General features: G+C 37.4%; 1 protein-coding gene across 1 annotated transcript in view; it reads right to left on the bottom strand.

Moving 5' to 3' along the window:
* Positions 1 to 19,493, bottom strand: part of LOC132105884 (LHFPL tetraspan subfamily member 3 protein-like) — a 38,389-nt gene that overhangs the window by 687 nt on the left and 18,209 nt on the right. Inside the window, exons 2-3 of the mRNA XM_059511363.1 lie at positions 2,905 to 3,135; positions 390 to 427 (exon numbers count right to left, since the gene is read on the bottom strand). Coding sequence (XP_059367346.1) covers positions 411 to 427; positions 2,905 to 3,135 — 248 coding nt within the window. The 3' untranslated portion in view covers positions 390 to 410. The remainder of the gene's footprint in view (positions 1 to 389; positions 428 to 2,904; positions 3,136 to 19,493) is intronic.

Genomic DNA, 19,493 nt, shown 5'->3' with positions numbered 1-19,493 from the left:
TATATATATATATATATACATATATATATATATATACATATATATATATATATATATATATATATATATACATATATATATATATATATATATATACATATATATATATATATATATACATATATATATATATACATATACATATAGAGGAATTAACATTTCTACAATTTCTGTTTTGGAACAAACGTAAATAGATCTTTTCAAGATCAAAAACATTTTTAAATAATCCTATAACCCCTAACCTTTTCAACAGTAGTGCATCTATATTAAATATTGAATATGTCTGAGACTAACTCTGTTTCAGTAGAAAAGGTCAAAAATATTCCATCAAACTATTTCTTGGTATTTTTTAAGTAAAGACTCACTCATACTGACTAACACTCACTCACCTGAGTGTATCTGGCGTCTGTCTATGCATTTCCATTCTCTGTTGAGGGGGAAAAAGGAGAAAAGTCTATCAAACAATGCAAAATCGCACTTTTTGTATTAGATTTTCTTAAATACTGCTAAGCTGGGATAAACCTAACCAATAAATTCCACTAGATGGCACAAACACCATCAGCTCATAAAAATATGACACAAATTCTCTTTCTGCCAGGATTAAGAAGTGAATTGCTCATTCATCATTATACAAACATCCAAAATCACCATTTGCATTGTGCAACTCATCAGTTTCATATAAAACCTTAAAACATCTATAAGTGACCCTCCATTACCATTATATAAAATAATACCTATGGCCCATGATGTCCTGGAAGTGTAGTTTGTTCTTTCGTTTAACATCATATGATGTATTTTATAGTCCATATCCATAAATAGTGTTTTGCTCCAGGTGTGCTGTTCAGCACAGCATGGGTTCCAGCTGATGCTGTGCCTGGGATTAATATGGACAGGCTGACAGCAAGCTGTGTAAACAGTCATTAGTAATTCATGGCTGGGTCCACAGCCCCAGGCTTCAATTAACCCCAGTCCATGGTAAATTCTACCTTTCTAGCTTTCCTTCACTTGCTCTTTTCCTCTTCTTACTCGCTCATTCTCATATCTGATTTCTTTTCACAGGCCTATCATCTGATTCTATCTTTAATGGCCATCACTCTGTCTTATTTTCTCAAGCTGGTCTGCCCTCGCTCGCCTCTGGCTGGCTGGCTCTGTCTAGTAATGAATGAATTGGACCGAATGGCACAACAGCTGCGCGTTGAAAACTGATGTGTTAGAACATTTATGGGGAGAAATGGAGAATCCAGTTTGTTATTCTTCATTTTCATTTATGTAAATTATGCATTTTGTGATTATAATTAAACCATAGAATGTGTATGAGAAATGCACACAATTAGCCAGGCCATTTACAGAGAAAAGTTTGATTTGAGTTCAACCTAAATGAATATTATGTCATTAATTACTCACCCTCATGTCGTTCCTACAGTGACCTGGGAAAGTGATAATATGTCATGGCCACAAGATATTAATTTGTAGGACTGTCATATTAACTCGTCACCTGCCGGTCACCGTACGTTCCAAACCTGTAAGACCTTTTTTCATCTTCAGAACACAAATTAAGATATTCTTGATGAAATCCGAGAGCTATCTGACTCTGCAAAGACAGCAACACAACTGACACGGTCACGGTCCAGAAAGGAAGTATGGACATTGTCACATCGTTAAAATAGTCCATGTGACATTAGAATACTTTTTGTATGCAAAGTATGTTGGTTGCATTGCTGTCTATGCAGGTCAGAAAGCTCTCAGATTTCATCAAAAATATCTTAATTTGTGTTCTGAGGATGAACAAAGGTCTTATGGGTTTGGAGCGTCATGAGAGTAATTATTGACAGAATATTCCTTTTTGGGTGAAATATCCCTGTCATTTGGTAATACTTACAAATTGTTTATTATACTACGGGGCCGTTGAATGCTTGAATCTGATTGGCTGATGAACGTTCTGAGGTGTGCAATTATTTTCTGGGAAACGCATGGCGAACATAGTTCCAGGCAGCTCTCCTGACCACATTACAGTTCCATATCACTTCGCATGGTTAACTGTAATAACGGAAATTACAGGACTAACAAAAACAACAACATGACCTCAAGTATGTTTTCCTCAAGTAAATACATATGACATTTCTCACTAGCAAGGTAATGACAGCGCTGTTTAGAGACACTGCTGCAGTCTAATTCACACAAGCTCTCTCTCTGTGTGTGTGTCTCTGTCTCTTTCGCTTTGTTTCTAATAACTTAAATAATAACTGCATTAGAATGCTATCAACGGCTCATGCCTCCATTACCAACTTTAAAATTATGTTTTGGAACCAGCAAAAGAGGTATCGGATGAGATGCAGATGAAAAAGTCCTACTCACAATAGCGATTTAAGTACAAAAACTCAGCTTCGCGTCGTGGCCGCATCACCACCTCGGGTGTGCATTATTTTCTAAAAATTCAATGGCCCGTCATCAGTTATTCCTTATGTATGCAATTGCCTCACATTTTGTCCCCATGTCTGTAAACTTAAAAGTTTACCAAAATACTGTTTCTGAAAACAGATCAAATATATATACAAATATTTTTTTCTATACTAATGACACTGTCCCTCCCCTTACATTACTTGCAACTGACTAACAATAGCAAGTAGCAGATCATCAAGTAGCGATAATATTTAGATTTCGCAACCAAAAAGTGTTTTTGTCAAAGGGACCAAATATCAATTTGTGTTTCTATTTGTATTTTTTTGTTTTGAATACTATATGAATTGTTTAACCTCTTATTTTCCAGCAATCTTTCAGTTATTTATTTGCATAAATAAAGACAGTAACTGAAGTTGACAGAGGTATGTCTGCATTTTCCCATGTTAAGACATGACATTTAGACATGGATTAATAATTCTTTAGACATAATAATGGTAATCTTACTGTCTCCCAGCAGCTCCTCGGACATGAGTCCATCCTGCCTGTTGCCCAGTACGAAAGCCAGGAAAGAGAGAATAAGGGCATCCAAGATGCCCATAATGGCCAGGATGTACGCCCAGCGCATTGAGCATGCTCCGATGGTGTATTTGTCCGTCCCTTCTCCACACATCCTCTTCACCTCATCAGCATCCCAGCCATCAGGATATATCATACAGCCCAACACCAGACACATACCTAAGAGAGAAAGCAGCCATTTTGAGTCGTCCAAGGAATAAAAGTTTTACGGATTTAATCAATAGCAGAATGCATTTCTGTTTTCAAGCGATATGATAGATGGCAGTTGTAAAGTCTAAGGTAGGGAACCAAATCAGCTCCAATGAAAGAAGTCACTGCAGTTTCTTCTGTTCGATTATAAGATGTCTGACAGCTGAGATGAATGAGGAGAGAGGTACCAGCTATACCGAACGAGCCCCCAATTTATATTCACATACATACCCATAAAGTTCTCTATTAAGCTGCTACAAGTAATTTTTGCACATCAAATGAAATTGCTAAAGTTTGTGTTGGTGGTGGTTTTGCAGATGATTGCTTGGGTTCTGGTGGTTTCTACAGGTTTCCATGATATTTTGGTCCCTAGATTTGCCCGAGTGCCAATTTAGAGCCTGCCAAAAATATAAGTCCGACAGCTTGTCCACCGTTTCTCAAGAAGTTCTACATCTAACTCATGAGACTAGCTGAGCCATGATGTGTAAAGAAAGCAAATAATCTGAGTCAAGGGTGGGCCACCTTCCAGCAGAATTAAGCTTAGCCTCAAATGAAAACCTCCAAACCAGCAAATCAAGGTCTTGATCAAAATTATCTGAACTAGCCATCTCATGTCTTGGAGACTCTAGTAATGTGTTGAATCAGGTGTGTTTTATTAGGAAGAGTTCAAAAATGTGTACTATTAATCTGCCACCAGGAACAGGGCTGAGAAACACGTTTATCAGGTTGTGTGCAGCCTGTGAGTTGTATTACCCTTCTATTACCACATGCTCCACAGAACAAGCAATAGATCTGATCTCGGATCAGTAGCACCGACATCATCCCTGATGAATTGAGACCAGAAAACTGCATCTTTCAGGAGTATCAGACAATTAGAATTGTAAATCCCGGAAGACTTTGTGCTGAGAACGGTGAATACTGCATGTGCCAGTTTTGAGTCATTGATAGTGTTCTGCAGATGCAATCAGTTACACAAGAGGAAATCATTTATAATGTAACCAGGGCTTCTCTTTGGGTTATTAGACAAATTATTTGTGATGCTGCCTTCCAGTCATATAGGGTTGATCACACAAGACATGAAGGGCACCACAATGCTGTAGTTACCAATAGAAAAAAAAATATTTTCTTTGAGACCTAACTTGGATGTGTTCTTTCCTCTGGCTGCTCCGGTTTTTTTCTCAATTAAAAAAGTGGGAATGCATGAGTGTGTTAACCCTGTAATGGGCAGGATAGTACGAAGTTGTCCAATCCTGCTTCTTGAAGGCTACTATCTTGCAGAGTTTAGCTCTAACACACCTTCCTTCTAGTGGTACTAAAGACCTTGACTTGCTGGTTTGGAGGTTTTCATTTGAGGCTAAGTTAAATTCTGCTGGAAAGTGCCCCACCCTTGACTCTCCCATGCATCCAGTCTAAAATATGTTGGAATAGGCTTCATGCTTTCCACAACCCTACACAGGACAATCATTCTGAAAAATGAATGGATGGAATTTATATACGTATAGAGTTGATGAAAAGCAGCAACAAAACTTTCAATAAAGTTTGATCTGTTTGTTTATGATGAAATATACTTCCTGGGCTATACTACTATTCCAGTTTTCTGTGGTAGTGCGAAAATTATACACAGCATCAATTACACAATTAAAATTTTTGTTCTTCATTTTCTTTTTTTTGCTTTATTGCTAAGCGTCAAGTCATTGCAAGGAAGTAAAAAAAGAGAAAAATCTATGAAATTGCCCAACTGTTTATTCTGACCAAAATCACTTAAATGCATATCATGTAGTAATTACCACTTCCGAAAACACAAGTAGGAACTTCCCAGCAGGACTTGAAGGCAGCATAACTGCTTAAATGAACCGAGGAGGACAGATTTAGCACAGTCAGAAAGAAAAGGTTAGAATAGGAAAAAAGAAACTTAAACGGGTGCGAGTAGGAAGTAAAATGGTATCATAAGAGATAAAATAGCCCACATATGGATAGTGCCAAACTAATCAGGCATGATTAACACATCTCCTACTTGTCTTTGTCACACAGTTTGCTGTGTCATAAAATAGCTAAAGAGCCATGAACAGTCACTAAAAACATTTTCCTCAGTCCTTCTGTCTCTTTCTTTAATCTCTTGGTTCATGTGTCTAATAAGTGAATCTTCAAAAGACATTTCACAATTATTATACTAATAGCCATCAGCTGTCCAATAGTAATCATATTAAAGCTGAGAGCCAATCACACTCATCCCTGCATCCACAGTTTATTTGCACTGCAGTCATTCTATAGAGTTCATAGGTTTCCTCTTGGGGCTGTTTATGACAGTGCTACTGAATCTATACTTCTGTAACCAGCCTTCCTGCTGTTTTTGAAGTTGTCATCTAAGTTCTTATGGTGGTACACCATGTCCTGTAACCAGTGACAAGTAATTTGTCTGTCCACACTGAAAATGAAAATGCTGTAGATGCAACACTATAACAACAAATCAGAAGACAGTAGATGTTTAAAATACATTTATGTGGAGCAGGATTTTGGACCAATGAGACTCAAGTGTGGATTGGATTACATTGGCAATGCTACGAGAAATGAAAACCAAATGAATGAGAAACAGTTTATTTCCATGCCTTTCGACTTGTCAACTTCTGGCTTAAAGGGAATATTTAATCACCAATTCGTCTCCTCCGCGTTCACCCTATAGAGCCATTTTGGAGAGTATCACATATGTAAACGTATGCAACGTTTGTACGCAGATACGTTGTTTACGTTCAGATCAAAACATTTTATATGAACAGCATACATTGTTTACATATGTGACACTATCCAAAATAGCACTTTAGCGTGATGCAGAGGAGATTAATTGTTGAATAAAGTCGTTATTTTAGTTTTCTTTGTGCACAAAAAGAATTCTCGTAGCTTAGTAAAATTACGGTTGAACCAATTTTTACATGGACTATTTTAACAATCTCCTTGCTACGATTCAGAGCCTTGATTTTTAAGGATCCTTGCTGTCTGTGGAGGGACAGAGAGCTTTCAGATTTCATCAAAAATGTCTTAATTTGTGTTCTGAAGATGAATGAAGGTCTTACAGGTTTGGAATGACATGAGGGAGAAGTAATTAATGACAGAATTTTAATTTTTGGGTGAACTATCCCTTTAACTAGTGATGTGACTTTTTAACCAATGACAAATAAAGGAAGAGTTTAGAGAACCTATTTAGAAACATTCGTTTTCACAAAACTATTTGTAGTGCTAAAATTGCGTATACCTGTCACGTCACTGTAGGACACATTGGAGGGAAACTGATGAGTGTATTTCATTAAAACTAGATTCATGGACACACATGCACATTATGTGGGAAATACTTATTAATAATAGAAAACATCAGAATTTTCTCTCATTTCACATCCTCTCCAGAGCCTGCAGCACTGCACCACACATATATTAATGAAGAGGAGCTCTTCTGATAAACCTTTCAATGTTATCGAAGAGACCCACACAGCTGAGCTCTGATAATGAGCTGTCCTTATCTCAACCATCATGCAAAAGACAAGTTGTCTTTTTCATGCCATTTTGTCTTATTTTTATGTAATAGATCCCGCAGAATAGATTACGGAAAGGCAAACTTGTGGTTCTGTAGTATCTCTAGCTCTTTTCTAATAGATTAGACTGCGGTTGTATTGTGCGGGCTTTGATTTTGCTGGCAGCGAGCACCCATGCAGCATCTGGGTCAGCGAGAGTGCTCTGAATGCAGATGCTGTGAGTGGCACATCCAAGATGTGTCTGTAAATAAACACAGTTAAAGACGGTGAATTCTGCATGTGAGAGAGTAGAAAGATGCATGTATGATACCCTTCTCCTCCCTGTTAGACTTTCTTCTTCTCTGCATGTATATTTTACATGCTATCCTGTAATCTCAGCCAACGATTTATTGATGAAGCCCCTTGCGGGGGCATAAGGAGCTATCCAGAACACAGGGAGCTAAAATATAAAGGCTGCCACTTGACTAAAGGAGCAGTCCCTTTCAAAAATTGTTCTGCTTTCTGTGTGCAAAGAAAACAAAAGTTTCATCAAAATCATCTTATTTTCTGTTCCAGTAAGGAACAAAGGTTTTGCGGGTTTGAAATAACATGTGGGTAAGTAATTGACATAATTTTCATTTTTGGGTGAACTATCCCTTTAAGTCGTTATTTGCAACAAAAATAAAATAATAATAATAAATAAAATTTCCCATCAACCACATCTGTCGACTTTGTCACGTTTTTGCACATTTAAATTTGCGTCATTGAGACGGTTATGATGCGTTGGTGCGCTGTATTTAAAAATACGCGAACACAAAGGACATTTGAAAGCGATAGCTGAAATAAGATTATCAGTGAAAAATAGCATACATTTCAGTCTAATATACATTTCATTATAATGCCCTTTAAGACTTGGAATATAGTTCAAAACTCATATGGTCTACTTTTATGATACCTTATATTGCTTTTTGTCATTTTTGGAAATTTAATCTATCCACTTGTAATCTATGGAAAAAAATCTTGAACAATGTAACCGCATGGAAGAAAATCCTGTTTGGAAATACACTGGGTGTGTGTATGATGGCAGAATTGTTATTTTGGAGTAAACTGTCCCTTTATACTCAGCTTTTCTGCATTTGTATGCAGGTTATCAGTGAAGGATGAAAAAAGGTGCTTCTTCACGCTCGTCTTCCCCTGACATCACTTGACTTGGCATTTGTTTGAAATGTATTTACATCCCAGCCAATGGAAGGAGAAGAAAGAAGCACCAAGGACGATAAGGGAAGGAGACAAGATGGATGGAGAGAGGAGAAGATAATGCAAGGTTAAAAGACTTCCTGTCTCTCCTTGCCTCTTTCTCACTAAGCTGCAGTTGTTTGCTGGTTAATGTATTGTCAAGGCAGGAATAGAATAACGCCTCAGGGTTTGTGTTTCATCCTGAGAATGGCAGATTGTTGTATTTTCTTCCAGAGAGGGATGAATGGTGGGAAGAATAGAAGAAAAAGAGAGAGAAAATCACCTCACTGCATCCATGGTAATATGAAATTCCCTGATCCTGCAGTCAGACACTAGCTCTTCTCCATAACTGTTCTCTGTTGGTAATAGACACTTACCCAAAGCTAACAGACGTTGACAGAATATTTACGTATAAATTTACAGCTTGTCTATTTGCAAGGGATAGGATTACCTGAGATTATTTTTATTGAAGGTAAAAGTTGCTGTAATCTTTATAGACACTATGTTTCCATTCACCTATTTTAATGCGCATTTTAGATGCGCATTATTACAAAATGGAAAACGACTTTGCGCTATGAGACGGGAAACTTGACTAGCATTAAATAAAATTAAATTAAGTGCAGTTATGTGTTCACACTTTGGAAAGGAAACCAAATTATAAAAGTGAGGTGAGTAACGCTATACATTTTGCCGCCTTTTGTCTTGCATCGTCACTCTGTGGCAACAAAGGCAAACAGCTGCCATTATGAATTATGATAAAATAACCATACTACTGTATGGAATCAAAAAACACAGTGTAAACATATACAGGCAATCAAACTTTGCTACAGTATAAGCAATCAAACCATTTGTGAAAGCCCCCTTAAATGATCACAGACACCATATTGGGTAGTGTAAGAAGTTGAACTTCAAAAGATATGTTTTAATTAATTTCAATCCATTTTTACAGCTTGACAGCGAATGCATCTTGTCGTAGCTAATGCAAATGCATCAGTGGGAGTGCTGCAGAATCAATGCCTCTGTTACGGACATTGTAGGAGATTTGTAGACGCTCCCATGGGCGACAAGGTAAGTCGTAAAAATGATTGAAGATTAAATTTACAGGCCCATGTCTTCCTAGGATTGTTGGTTTTTAGCAGCGGGAGGCTGTTTCAAATCTTATGTAGTCATCTCTGAGATCGGAAATCATCAACCCAGGCTAAACGCAATCCATCTCTCCTTCTGTCTGTCTGTCTATTTATCTAGATCTGTCTGTCATAACGTCTTTGGCACTCTTTTACCTTTTTCATTCACCTCATCATGTATACATGTGTGTATACTCAGGCTGTGCTTTCACGCATAACTGACGCAAGACAAATTTGGGTTCAGCCGGCTTCAGACAAACATCTGTCTGTGACTGTAAATTAAATCCTGGATGGGCCTCTCTGCTCTGACAGTTGCATATGTTAGATATCACAGGCTCGCATGTTCAATCTCAGACAACAGCTCTCACTCTGGATTATTTCAAAACTAGGTTTTGTTAAGAGTTTTGAGTCTGCAGTAGATACACATAATAATGCAGACAAATATAATGGCATGTAGACTGTATGCAACCTCATATATTTTAAATGGTATGTGAAGTAACGCATTATGCACTTTAAATTTCTGAGTATGCCACATTATTGCCGTATGACCTCACTTTGCATATTAAGTTCAGTGATAGGAATCTTGCTGTCATCTTGGAAATAAAAAAGGGTCCTTTTGCATTTTTTTTTGTGTAGAAATATCTGGTAACACTTTAGTATAGGGACCAATTCAATGCTTATTAGAATGCATATACATAACACATTAGTACTTATAAAGCACATATCCTGTATGATCATACTCTTCATCCCCAATCCTACCCAATACCTAAACTTAACAACTACCTTACTAACTATTAATAAGCAGCTAATTAGGAGTCATAGTTAATGGTTTGCTAATAACCAAGAATTGGACCTTAAAATAAACTGTGACCAAATATAAACCAAAAAGACATCAAAAGTCACATAGAACGCAGGTAGCTATTTGAAATGTTAGCTTCATATTAATTGCAATGCATTAAAAAAAAAGATAATCGTTTATGAAAACCCTTTCAAAAAGATGAAAACAAGAAAGACAATGTTACAATGCAGCTTCTGAATTAAGACTGCATAAAATAAAAGGGATCTAAGGAAAGTGTAAGAGATGCAGTGGAGTTATTATTCACGCCGCAGCTGAGAGTTGGCTCTGAACGAGTGCCAGTTCTGTGGAGTGAGTTGTGTTGTCATGGAGACAGTCTTGTGAGGTGTTTGATAGGTGATGGGTGTGTTATAGACTGCAGCGCTCCTGAACTCCTCCCTCCTGGGTAAACCAGGCCAGCACAACTGACACAGATGCTCTTTTATCCTTGCCGCTGTCTGTCTGGCTATTTGTGGAAGGCAAACTACCACACTACTCTTACTTTTTCTGCATTATAAACAATGTATACTGTACATACTTTGGTAGGCAGATAGACAGCAATATTATTCTACCCAACATACTTAGTTTGGGAGAAATTTTAAAACAGCATCGCATGTATCATTTGCAGATTGGTTATAAACAAACTACATGTACAGACCAAAAGTTTGGAAACATTACTATTTTTTATGTTTTTGAAAGAAGTTTCTTCTGCTCATCAAGCCTGCATTTATTTGATCAAAAATACAGAAAAAACAGTAATATTGTGAAATATTATTACAACTTAAAATAATAGTTTTCTATTTGAATATACTTTAAAAAAAAAAAAATTTATTCTTGTGATGCAAAGCTGAATTTTCAGCATCATTACTCCAGCCTTCAGTGTCACATGTAACATCAGTCTATCACATGATCATTTAGAAATCATTCTAATATTCTGATTTATTATGAGTGTTGGAAACAGTTCTGCTGTATAATATATTTGATGAATAAAAGGTTAAAAAGAACTGCATTTATTAGTGGTGGAAATTATGATTCTTTTTAGAGATTCTTTCATTTTCAGTTCGTTCACCAAAATGATTCGTTCAGAATCGTTCACTGATTCGTTCAGTGACCATTTCTTCGTATTACACAAAATAAGCCAGCAGATGGCAAAAAGTGTATTATGTGTTATGTCTTAATTAAGTCAACAAACGTATTCACTTGTTACAAAAACTGATCTGGCTTTATTAAAATGTGTGTATAATCACATTCAATATATAAAGTCTAATTAAGTTTTTCAGATGAACAAAGGTTTTCTTGCCTAATTAGCATTTTAATTGTTTGGTCAGACAGTTTGTATATTATATATTCACATTCATAAATCGGGGATTAAACGTGGAGTTGCTAAATATCAAAACAAGCGTATGTGCACAGTACAGTACTTAACTGCGCTTTGCATTTTTGCGAGATTGACATGCTAAATGCCTGGCAGACTAACCCGGTTTAATCTCATTCATTTCGTTCACGAACGAGATAAGCTATGTGCCAGTTCATTTCATTCACGAACGACATGTATCAGCTCATTCAACTCATTCACGAACGACATGGATACCAGTTCAGTCATTTCGTTCACGAACGATAAGATCTCCAGATCTAGTTCAGACTCATATGAAACTCGTTCATTAAGGGCGTATTCGTTCACTACATTCAACAAATCACATACTCTGTCACATCTCATACTCGAAGGCTATTGGCTCGAGGTTGAGTAATTCTTTGACAGGATGAAATGGTTGTTACCCGGTTCACTGAGCTGCGCATGCGCTGCTTATAGCGCCGCGCTGCTGTGAAGGGAGGAACTTCACTGAACGAGAAGTACGAGTCAGTGGATTACGTGAACGAGAACGATTCGTTCACCTAAAAGATTCGTTCAAAAAGAACGATTCGTTCACGAACGACACATCACTAGCATTTATTCAAAATAAAAAAAAATTCTAATAATATATTTTCTTTACTATCACTTTTTATCAATTTAACACATCCTTGCTGAATAAAAGTATTGATTTTATAAAAAAAAAAAGAAAGAAAAAAAATTACTGACCCCAAATTACTGACCAGTAGTGTATATTGTTATTACAAAATATTTATATTTTAAAAACATAGCTTCTTCTTTTTTTCTTTTTTTTTCTTTTTATTCATCAAAGTATCCTAAAAAAGTATCACATGTTCTGAAAAAATATTAAGCAGCAGAACTGTTTCCAACTTTGATAATGAATCATCATATTAGAATGATTTCTAAAGGATCATGTGATAATGATCCTAAAAAATTCAGCTTTACATCACAGAAATAAATGATAATTTAAAGTATAAAAAATTTTAAAACAATTATTTTAAATTGTAATAATATTTCACAATATTACATTTTTTTCTGTATTTTTGATCAAATAAATGCAGGCTTGATGAACAGAAGAAACTTCTTTCAAAAACATTAAAAATAGTAATGTTTCCAAACTTTTGGTCTGTACTGTATATATTTCATTCTAAATATATCTTATCCCTTTTACTCATTCATTAAAAAAAAAAAAAACTGAATTCCTAGAATAGTACATTTTTAGTAAAATTGATAGCTGAACTGCACTGCAAAGGAAATGTAACAGCCTACTAGGCCTATGGTTTAAAAAAAAAATCCTTTTCTCTCTCTCTCTCTCTCTCTCTCTCTCTCTCTCTCTCTCTCTTTCTCTATGTGTCACTGCAGTTTATGTATTTAAGGCAAATCTACAATATGTCCAAAAATGCATTACATTCAATATCTTGAAAATATGCTGTCTTAACCTTTTTAACGTGTGCACATATAACCTCTTTACCCTAGCCCAGTAGACTACATATCCCATAATTCTTTGGGGGCGGTGGAACAGTAAAGGTGATTGGGAACAGGTGGTCCAATTAATTACTGGCGAGCACGAGCACACCCGCCAAGTGTGGGAGGAAACTATATGAGTGTGCCAAAATACAGATTTAATGAGAGGAGAGAGAGACACAAACATTGAGCTCTACAGGACACGCATCAAGCCCTTAACAGACAGTAAGAAAAAGCAAACAGATTAAGAGAAAAATCCTCTTTTATCATTCTGATGCACTTCTTTCAACCACACAAGCCCGATTGGCATTGCAAGCCTATTTGGATAGCGACCAGCGTGTTGCGTGTGTATTTGGCAGAATGCAATACTATGTAATAGCTGTTTCCTCTTCTCAGTTGGAAACCAATAAGTATTGAATCGGGGCCCCAAGGAGGGGAATTTATTTATCCCTGCCAAGCGCTCATTGAAGTGTCCGTGGGATGCTTGCCGTGTCCTGCCAAATGCAGTCCTCATCTGCGCTCATTGACAGACACTAGAGCTTCTGCTTCCCTCTCTGCGTTCTGTTGTATTAGCACAGCTCATCTAAATTCAGAGATAATCTCTTTCTCTCAGGTTTCCCAGACTGTGTGACCGCACTCAGAGGAAGGAGTGTTTCTTTGAATATTCGACAGATGTCCTCTTTTCTTTCTCCGCGTGAGCCGAGCGTTTGAAGTTGGCTGATGGGATTGTTTTAATATTCCTCAGATGTGGCGCAGAGCCTAAGAACGTTTTATCCTCGGTGCACTGTGCCTGGATCAGTGTGCGCTGGCTCTGGGCCTTAGATTAGATGCTTTGCAGGAGCAGAGAGGGCTGATCAGTGCAGGACACCCCATTTATGTGTGTGAGTGTGTGCGTGTGTGTCTATTAATATCAGTGTTGGGGGTAACACATTACAAGTAACGCGAGTAATGTAATGAAATTATTTTCTTCAAGAATCTAATAAGGTAACACAGCGAAAAATAAGCCTAATCTGTCTTAAACACCTGTGGTGGAGTGTTTGGAGTGTTACCAAAGCAGTGTTTCCCAACCCTGTTCCTTGAGCCACACCAATAGTATGCATTTTGGATGTTTCTCTTATCTGAACCACCCGTTTCAGGTTTTGGAGTCTCTTGAAATTGAATCAGGCGTGTTTGATTAGGAAGAGATTGAAAATATGTATACTGTTTGTGTGCTGCCACAAAATATGTACTGTTCTGCATTAATGTTTGATTGCTAGGGTGTTCTAAATGTTTGCTATGGTATTGTAGGTAATTGACACTGTTTTACAGTTGCTAATGTTTGCTGAGTGGTTTTCAGCCCATTGCTATGTGTTTCCTAGGGTGTTGCCATGCAGTTTTTCTGAATATATGATATTCTGGTCTCAAGACCATTTGGGTTTCTTCATCGTAAATCGAGCTGTATTCAAAATCGCCCCATATACCCTCATTTACTATTCCCTACAATAGTCTACTCATAGATATGTATAGGTAGATGCCACATTCGACCTGCTTAGACACGTCAATGCTTCCACCATCTTGAAACGGTCTATATGTCGTCAGTCACAATAAAAGATGCAACAACACTACTAATCACACCACCTTCAGATGTTTGGCGGTTTAATAACCATAATGTGCACTTCCTCTAATGTCTTCTAAATTATATGGTGAAAAAGATAAATGGGATGGAACCACGGCTCCTGTTATAACTGCAACACTCTTGTTATTCTTGCTCTAATTGGTGCCACAGCTTCAGGAAACCGGATTAGTATCAGAGACCACCTGCTGAGTGGTTTACTAAAGTAATTCCAGAAGGTGCAACTCTGCCATGCCCCTCGGAGCATGTGCGTTCACATGTATGAAACCCTCCCATCCACTCGACCCCCACCGCTCGACACGTGTATGAATCCGACCGAGACTAATTGTGCAACACTTCATCTGCACATAGCCGCTCCGCAGAAAAGGGGAGGGCAGAGAAGTGTGCAGTTTCCATGACAACTTCCAAAGAGGTGGTTTTCAAATATCAAGCTGCATGCGAACTAAGCTCCGTGCATCTGATGAGGTCAGCTGTCAACGTGTACGTCTGTGATAACATGTTTCATCTGTGCCGAAACCCAAATAAACAGGACCTTTTGAATGACCTTTAAAACAAACGATGTAAGAACGTGTTGTTTCCTTTGACAGCAGAAGCAAGAATTTTATTCATAATGTGGTCCCATTTTGTATTAGGTGGCTTTAACTATTACATACTTGCATCAAAAAAATAAATACAGTGTACTTATTGTGTTTATATGGTATTGCAAAACACTTTTCCTGTGATTTTGAGGTGGGATGTAGGTTAGGTAAGGGATGGGTCAACAGTGTAATTAATGTAATTACAGAAATTAATTCCAGATGTAATTACATGCCTTGGTCTTTGCATTATCGCCTCTTCTGTTCTCATTACTCTTTTACGCCTTTGTTTCTATCTGTTCATTTCCCCCCTGCAGATTCTCATGGCTGTTCCTGGGCTGAGAACTCACTAAAGCTCTCTTGAGCACTATCTCTGCCTCTCTGGCGTCTTACCATGCTGGACTGAGAGATAACCGAAGGGGGAATTGAATTAGAACGAATTGCACCCCGCCGATAGCGCTGTTTACTTGTGTGTGCTGTCTGCGTTGTTTTAGCATCCGATTCATAATTTAGGAATTATGGACAGATGCTCCTATAACATCTGTGTTGAGTGCAATCCAAGCCCTACAGTTTCCCATATTGCAGGTTGGTTCTGAAAACTAGATTGTGGAGGATGCAGCAGTTCTGGCACACTTCTCTGGGGCTGTACAGCATCACCCACCACTGCAATACAGCCACTCTTTGGCTCATTAAAATGTCTGGATATATAAGCCCTGTGATAGCTCATTTCTCCATCATTTGATCTATTACTGCTGCCTAGAAAATGTACACAAGTATCTTTTTGTAATGAAATTGTTTATAGGGCCCTATTTATTTATATATAAAAAAATCAGATGTTCTCTTTTATAACAGTATTTATTTAAATGGGTTCTGCATCAGCTACAGGGATTTGAGGTCCAAATTGGTTTTAAAACATTCACGGGGGGGGGGGGGGGGGGGGACTGGTGTTGGCGTAGTGGATAAGACACGTGCCTTTGGGGTGAGAGACCCGGGTTCGAATCCACTGTGAGACACCAATGTGTCCCTGAGCAAGACACTTAACCCCTAGTTGCTCCAGAGGCGTGCGACCTCTGACATATATAGCAATTGTAAGTCGCTTTGGATAAAAGCGTCAGCTAAAATGAATAAATGTAACTTATTTGTGAATATGATTTTACTATGTGTTGGAAACCATTAAGTGCTTGAAAGGGTACTGTCAGGTTTTTTATCCCACTAAACTCTTTAAAAAAAAAATTGTGATATATTAATGCATTTATCTTAGGGTTTTTAACAAAGGGGTCAGCAAAGGTTCTTTGTCGAACAATACATCAGCGCAATGAATTGGCAGTGGACAAGGCAGTGGATGTAAATGTAGTTAAGTGAAAAACTAGATCATCATTGTTGGTTGGGAAATGAAGTAGACAGCTCAATATGTCATACAATCTTATGGTAATAGCTCAGGTTTCCAGAATTGAATCCATCTCCAATAAATCTCTCTTTGCACTGGCAGCCGTAAGTGTTGTAAGTTATTACTGATATTAACTGGAGCCTTCTAATGTGTCCCTCTACATTTTCCAAGTCACAAACCTGTGGTTTATGCGGCAAGTAATAACAATAGCCCATTTTGCATTATTAAAGCGCATCTGATATATTGCTACATTTTATAACTACAGTTGTAGTTGTGGTAGTCATTGGAAACTGTCTCTGTGTGTATGTATATATATGTGTGTGTGTGTATGTATGTATATGTATGTATGTATGTATATATATATATATATATATATATATATATATATATATATTATATGATTTCTGTTCGTATTTCCATGACAACTCATTTTCTAAACCTCCAAAGCAAATTATGAAATATGCAAAATCTCTAGGTTGAAATTCACCATGCACTATACCAGCGTGCACCTAATTATGCATATTATCTTCTATAATCTATGAGGTTTTAAATGATTCATTCCAGGCTTCTATTTTAATTAGGTTAAGCCCGTAGGCAACAAAGTCATATATTTTTTTGTCAAGGTTTATATTCCATGAAAATGTGGTCTATTAAAAGACTCCATCAGGTGAGGATAGCAAATAAATAATGGCTCTGGTACTAATTAAAAATAATAATAATAATAATAATTGAATCATAAGTTCATAACATTTAAAAGTTATTTCATTTTACTGCAACTGAAAACAGATAGAAAGTATAAAAATGTCATTTATATGAGGGATGAAAGTAGAAAGTGCTGATAGCAGTGGGCTCAGAACAGAAGCACAGCTTTCCCTTCCCACTGAAACACATCTCCCCAGACATCTATACACACAGGGGGACTTACTTTCCAAAACTGGTCTCACACACACTTTACTTTGCCTTTTTTTGACACCTGAAGCCCATTCCGTTCTGCTTATGTAATTATTCTCTGTTTTCAGTGCTTCTAAGCAATGTTTAGAAGTCGCCATTAAAATGCTCTGATACATCAAAAAAAAAAAAAAATGCACGTCTTTCAGCACAGAAATCAATGTCATTAGAGCAAGAATCAAGTTAACATCCCATTGACATCTTTGCTTTGGGGTAGAGAAAAGCAGTTCATTCAATGTGTTGTAACTGGTTTCCTATGAAAACAATGGAGGTGTGTTTTAGTGAAGAAAAATGGTTCTTTCTGTGCTCTTCAAAAATCTTTGCCCTGCCTGTTTGATTTAATGTACTAACTGTAGAGGTCAGTTTATCCTTCTCATCTGAGCCACAGCGGCTCTTTTCGGCCTCCATAGGTGAGGGATTTCTCTCCTCTGCAGAGCATCAGCCTTGTAATTTATTCTGACAGCACACTGATACGCTTGCTAATGGCCTCTCGTCTGGCTCAGACAAACTCTATCCATTATTATGTATTGATTGACAAGGACGCTGAAAAGAAGGGCATTGTGTGGGTTTGGAAAGAAGTGGATTTACAATGTGTGCTGTGAGGCGGTGTTCTTTTGGTCAACATTTACAGTTTTCTTATCTTTTAGGCTCAAATCGTTGCATTCTGCATCATTGCCACAAGGGGTGCTATATTAAAGAAATTAATACAAAAATACATTACAAGAACTTGTGGGTTTTAAACCTGATTTTCCTTTTCTTTGTCGTGGAGAGTCTTATACATCATTGACTAATGTACAATGTGACTTGCAGTACACCGACCAAACGGTATTGCTAATATGTTTATAACGATTAACCGAAAGTCGGTTGAAAACCGATTCAAATATGCGACGATTCAAATCGGTTGAGATGCTAAACACAAATGGGCGCAAATGCATTTGCTAATTTAACAATGTGGTGCTGGACGGGACAATGCGAACGGACTGAAACTAGCAAACACACTTGTGCTGAACCTTGCGTCGCATTGCGCCGGGTGTATGATAGGGTTACTAATATCCTAAGCACTGGTCTGAGATATTAACTTGTGCCTAAAATACTAGAAGTACAGTATATCCTTCTAGAATGTCTTAGAAGTTGTAGTTTTGGCTGTCCGTGACGAGTCTTGAGGAATGAGTCATACACACAAGGGCAGACGGGGACTTTGATCAGAAGCAGGTTTTATCTGCGAGGGGGTGGATGGATTGTGAGGCAAAGTTCTACACATCAAACAAACTAGGAATGACCATCACTGGCACATACATAATATCAAAGGGTCTAGGAGAGATGAGCAAAGCATGAAACTATCTAAAGACGTGCGATTCTCTCGGGCTGTCGCTGGATAGCCACAGTCTCCCACCGGACCTGCTGCTGCTGCAACAAAAGCAGAGGCTCAGATTGGCTTTCAAGTACTAACATGTAGGTAAATATAAAGTACAAGTCGATCTCTGACTCTCGTGATTTTTATTTAGAGTTCCCATGATTTTCCGTGGCTTAAAAGTCTTATCATTTCTTTCTAAAAATGTTAATACACCTTCACACACACATACAGTCAAGAAACATTCCTTTATGCTTATGAACAGTAAAGCAATGCAATGACTAATATACGAGAAGATACTGAAGCCTTTCTATATGATTTGCCTCTGGCTGCATACAGAAATACAGTACAAAATGTGTGAGAAATGTATAAACCGTGTCGGTGTTCTGAATGAGTTGGGATAATGCACTGATAATCATTCATCTTTTTCTTTTCATATTTTATTCATATTTTCTCCTCTATCGACAGCTTTTGTGGCATAACCACAGAAAATGATTTATCCTTGAGGAAAAAAAAAAGCTAAATTATAGTACAGTAAATATTAAAAAGCAGTTACACTAAGATGCTGGGAGCTTTAAGAAAGAACAGTGCAGTCTGAGATCTGTAGATCTGTTCTTGAATTTGTTTTCTGCTGGAGGTACACAAATGTGTTTATGGGTTCGCATTTTAAGTGCTCAGCCAGAATTTGCGCATTCATTCTTTAGAGACTCTAAAGTCTCTTTCTTTCCCATTCCTAATTAAACATGCATCATGCGTAATTAAATGAGTTCATGTTTGAAGAAAGGTGAAGCAGGAAAAAGATGGCGATAATGATTCAGCAGAATTAACAGGAAGCACAAAGAGCTCAAAATGAAAATCAAATTAATTTCATCCTAACCTCCACTTAACTGTGATAACCCTAGATAATGACAGACTGCATAATGCATT

Source organism: Carassius carassius, chromosome 26, assembly GCF_963082965.1.
Source record: "Carassius carassius chromosome 26, fCarCar2.1, whole genome shotgun sequence".
NCBI classification, from domain to species: Eukaryota; Metazoa; Chordata; class Actinopteri; order Cypriniformes; family Cyprinidae; genus Carassius; species Carassius carassius.
Note: the sequence above shows the minus strand (reverse complement) of the source record. Positions and strands in the feature narration are given on the sequence as shown.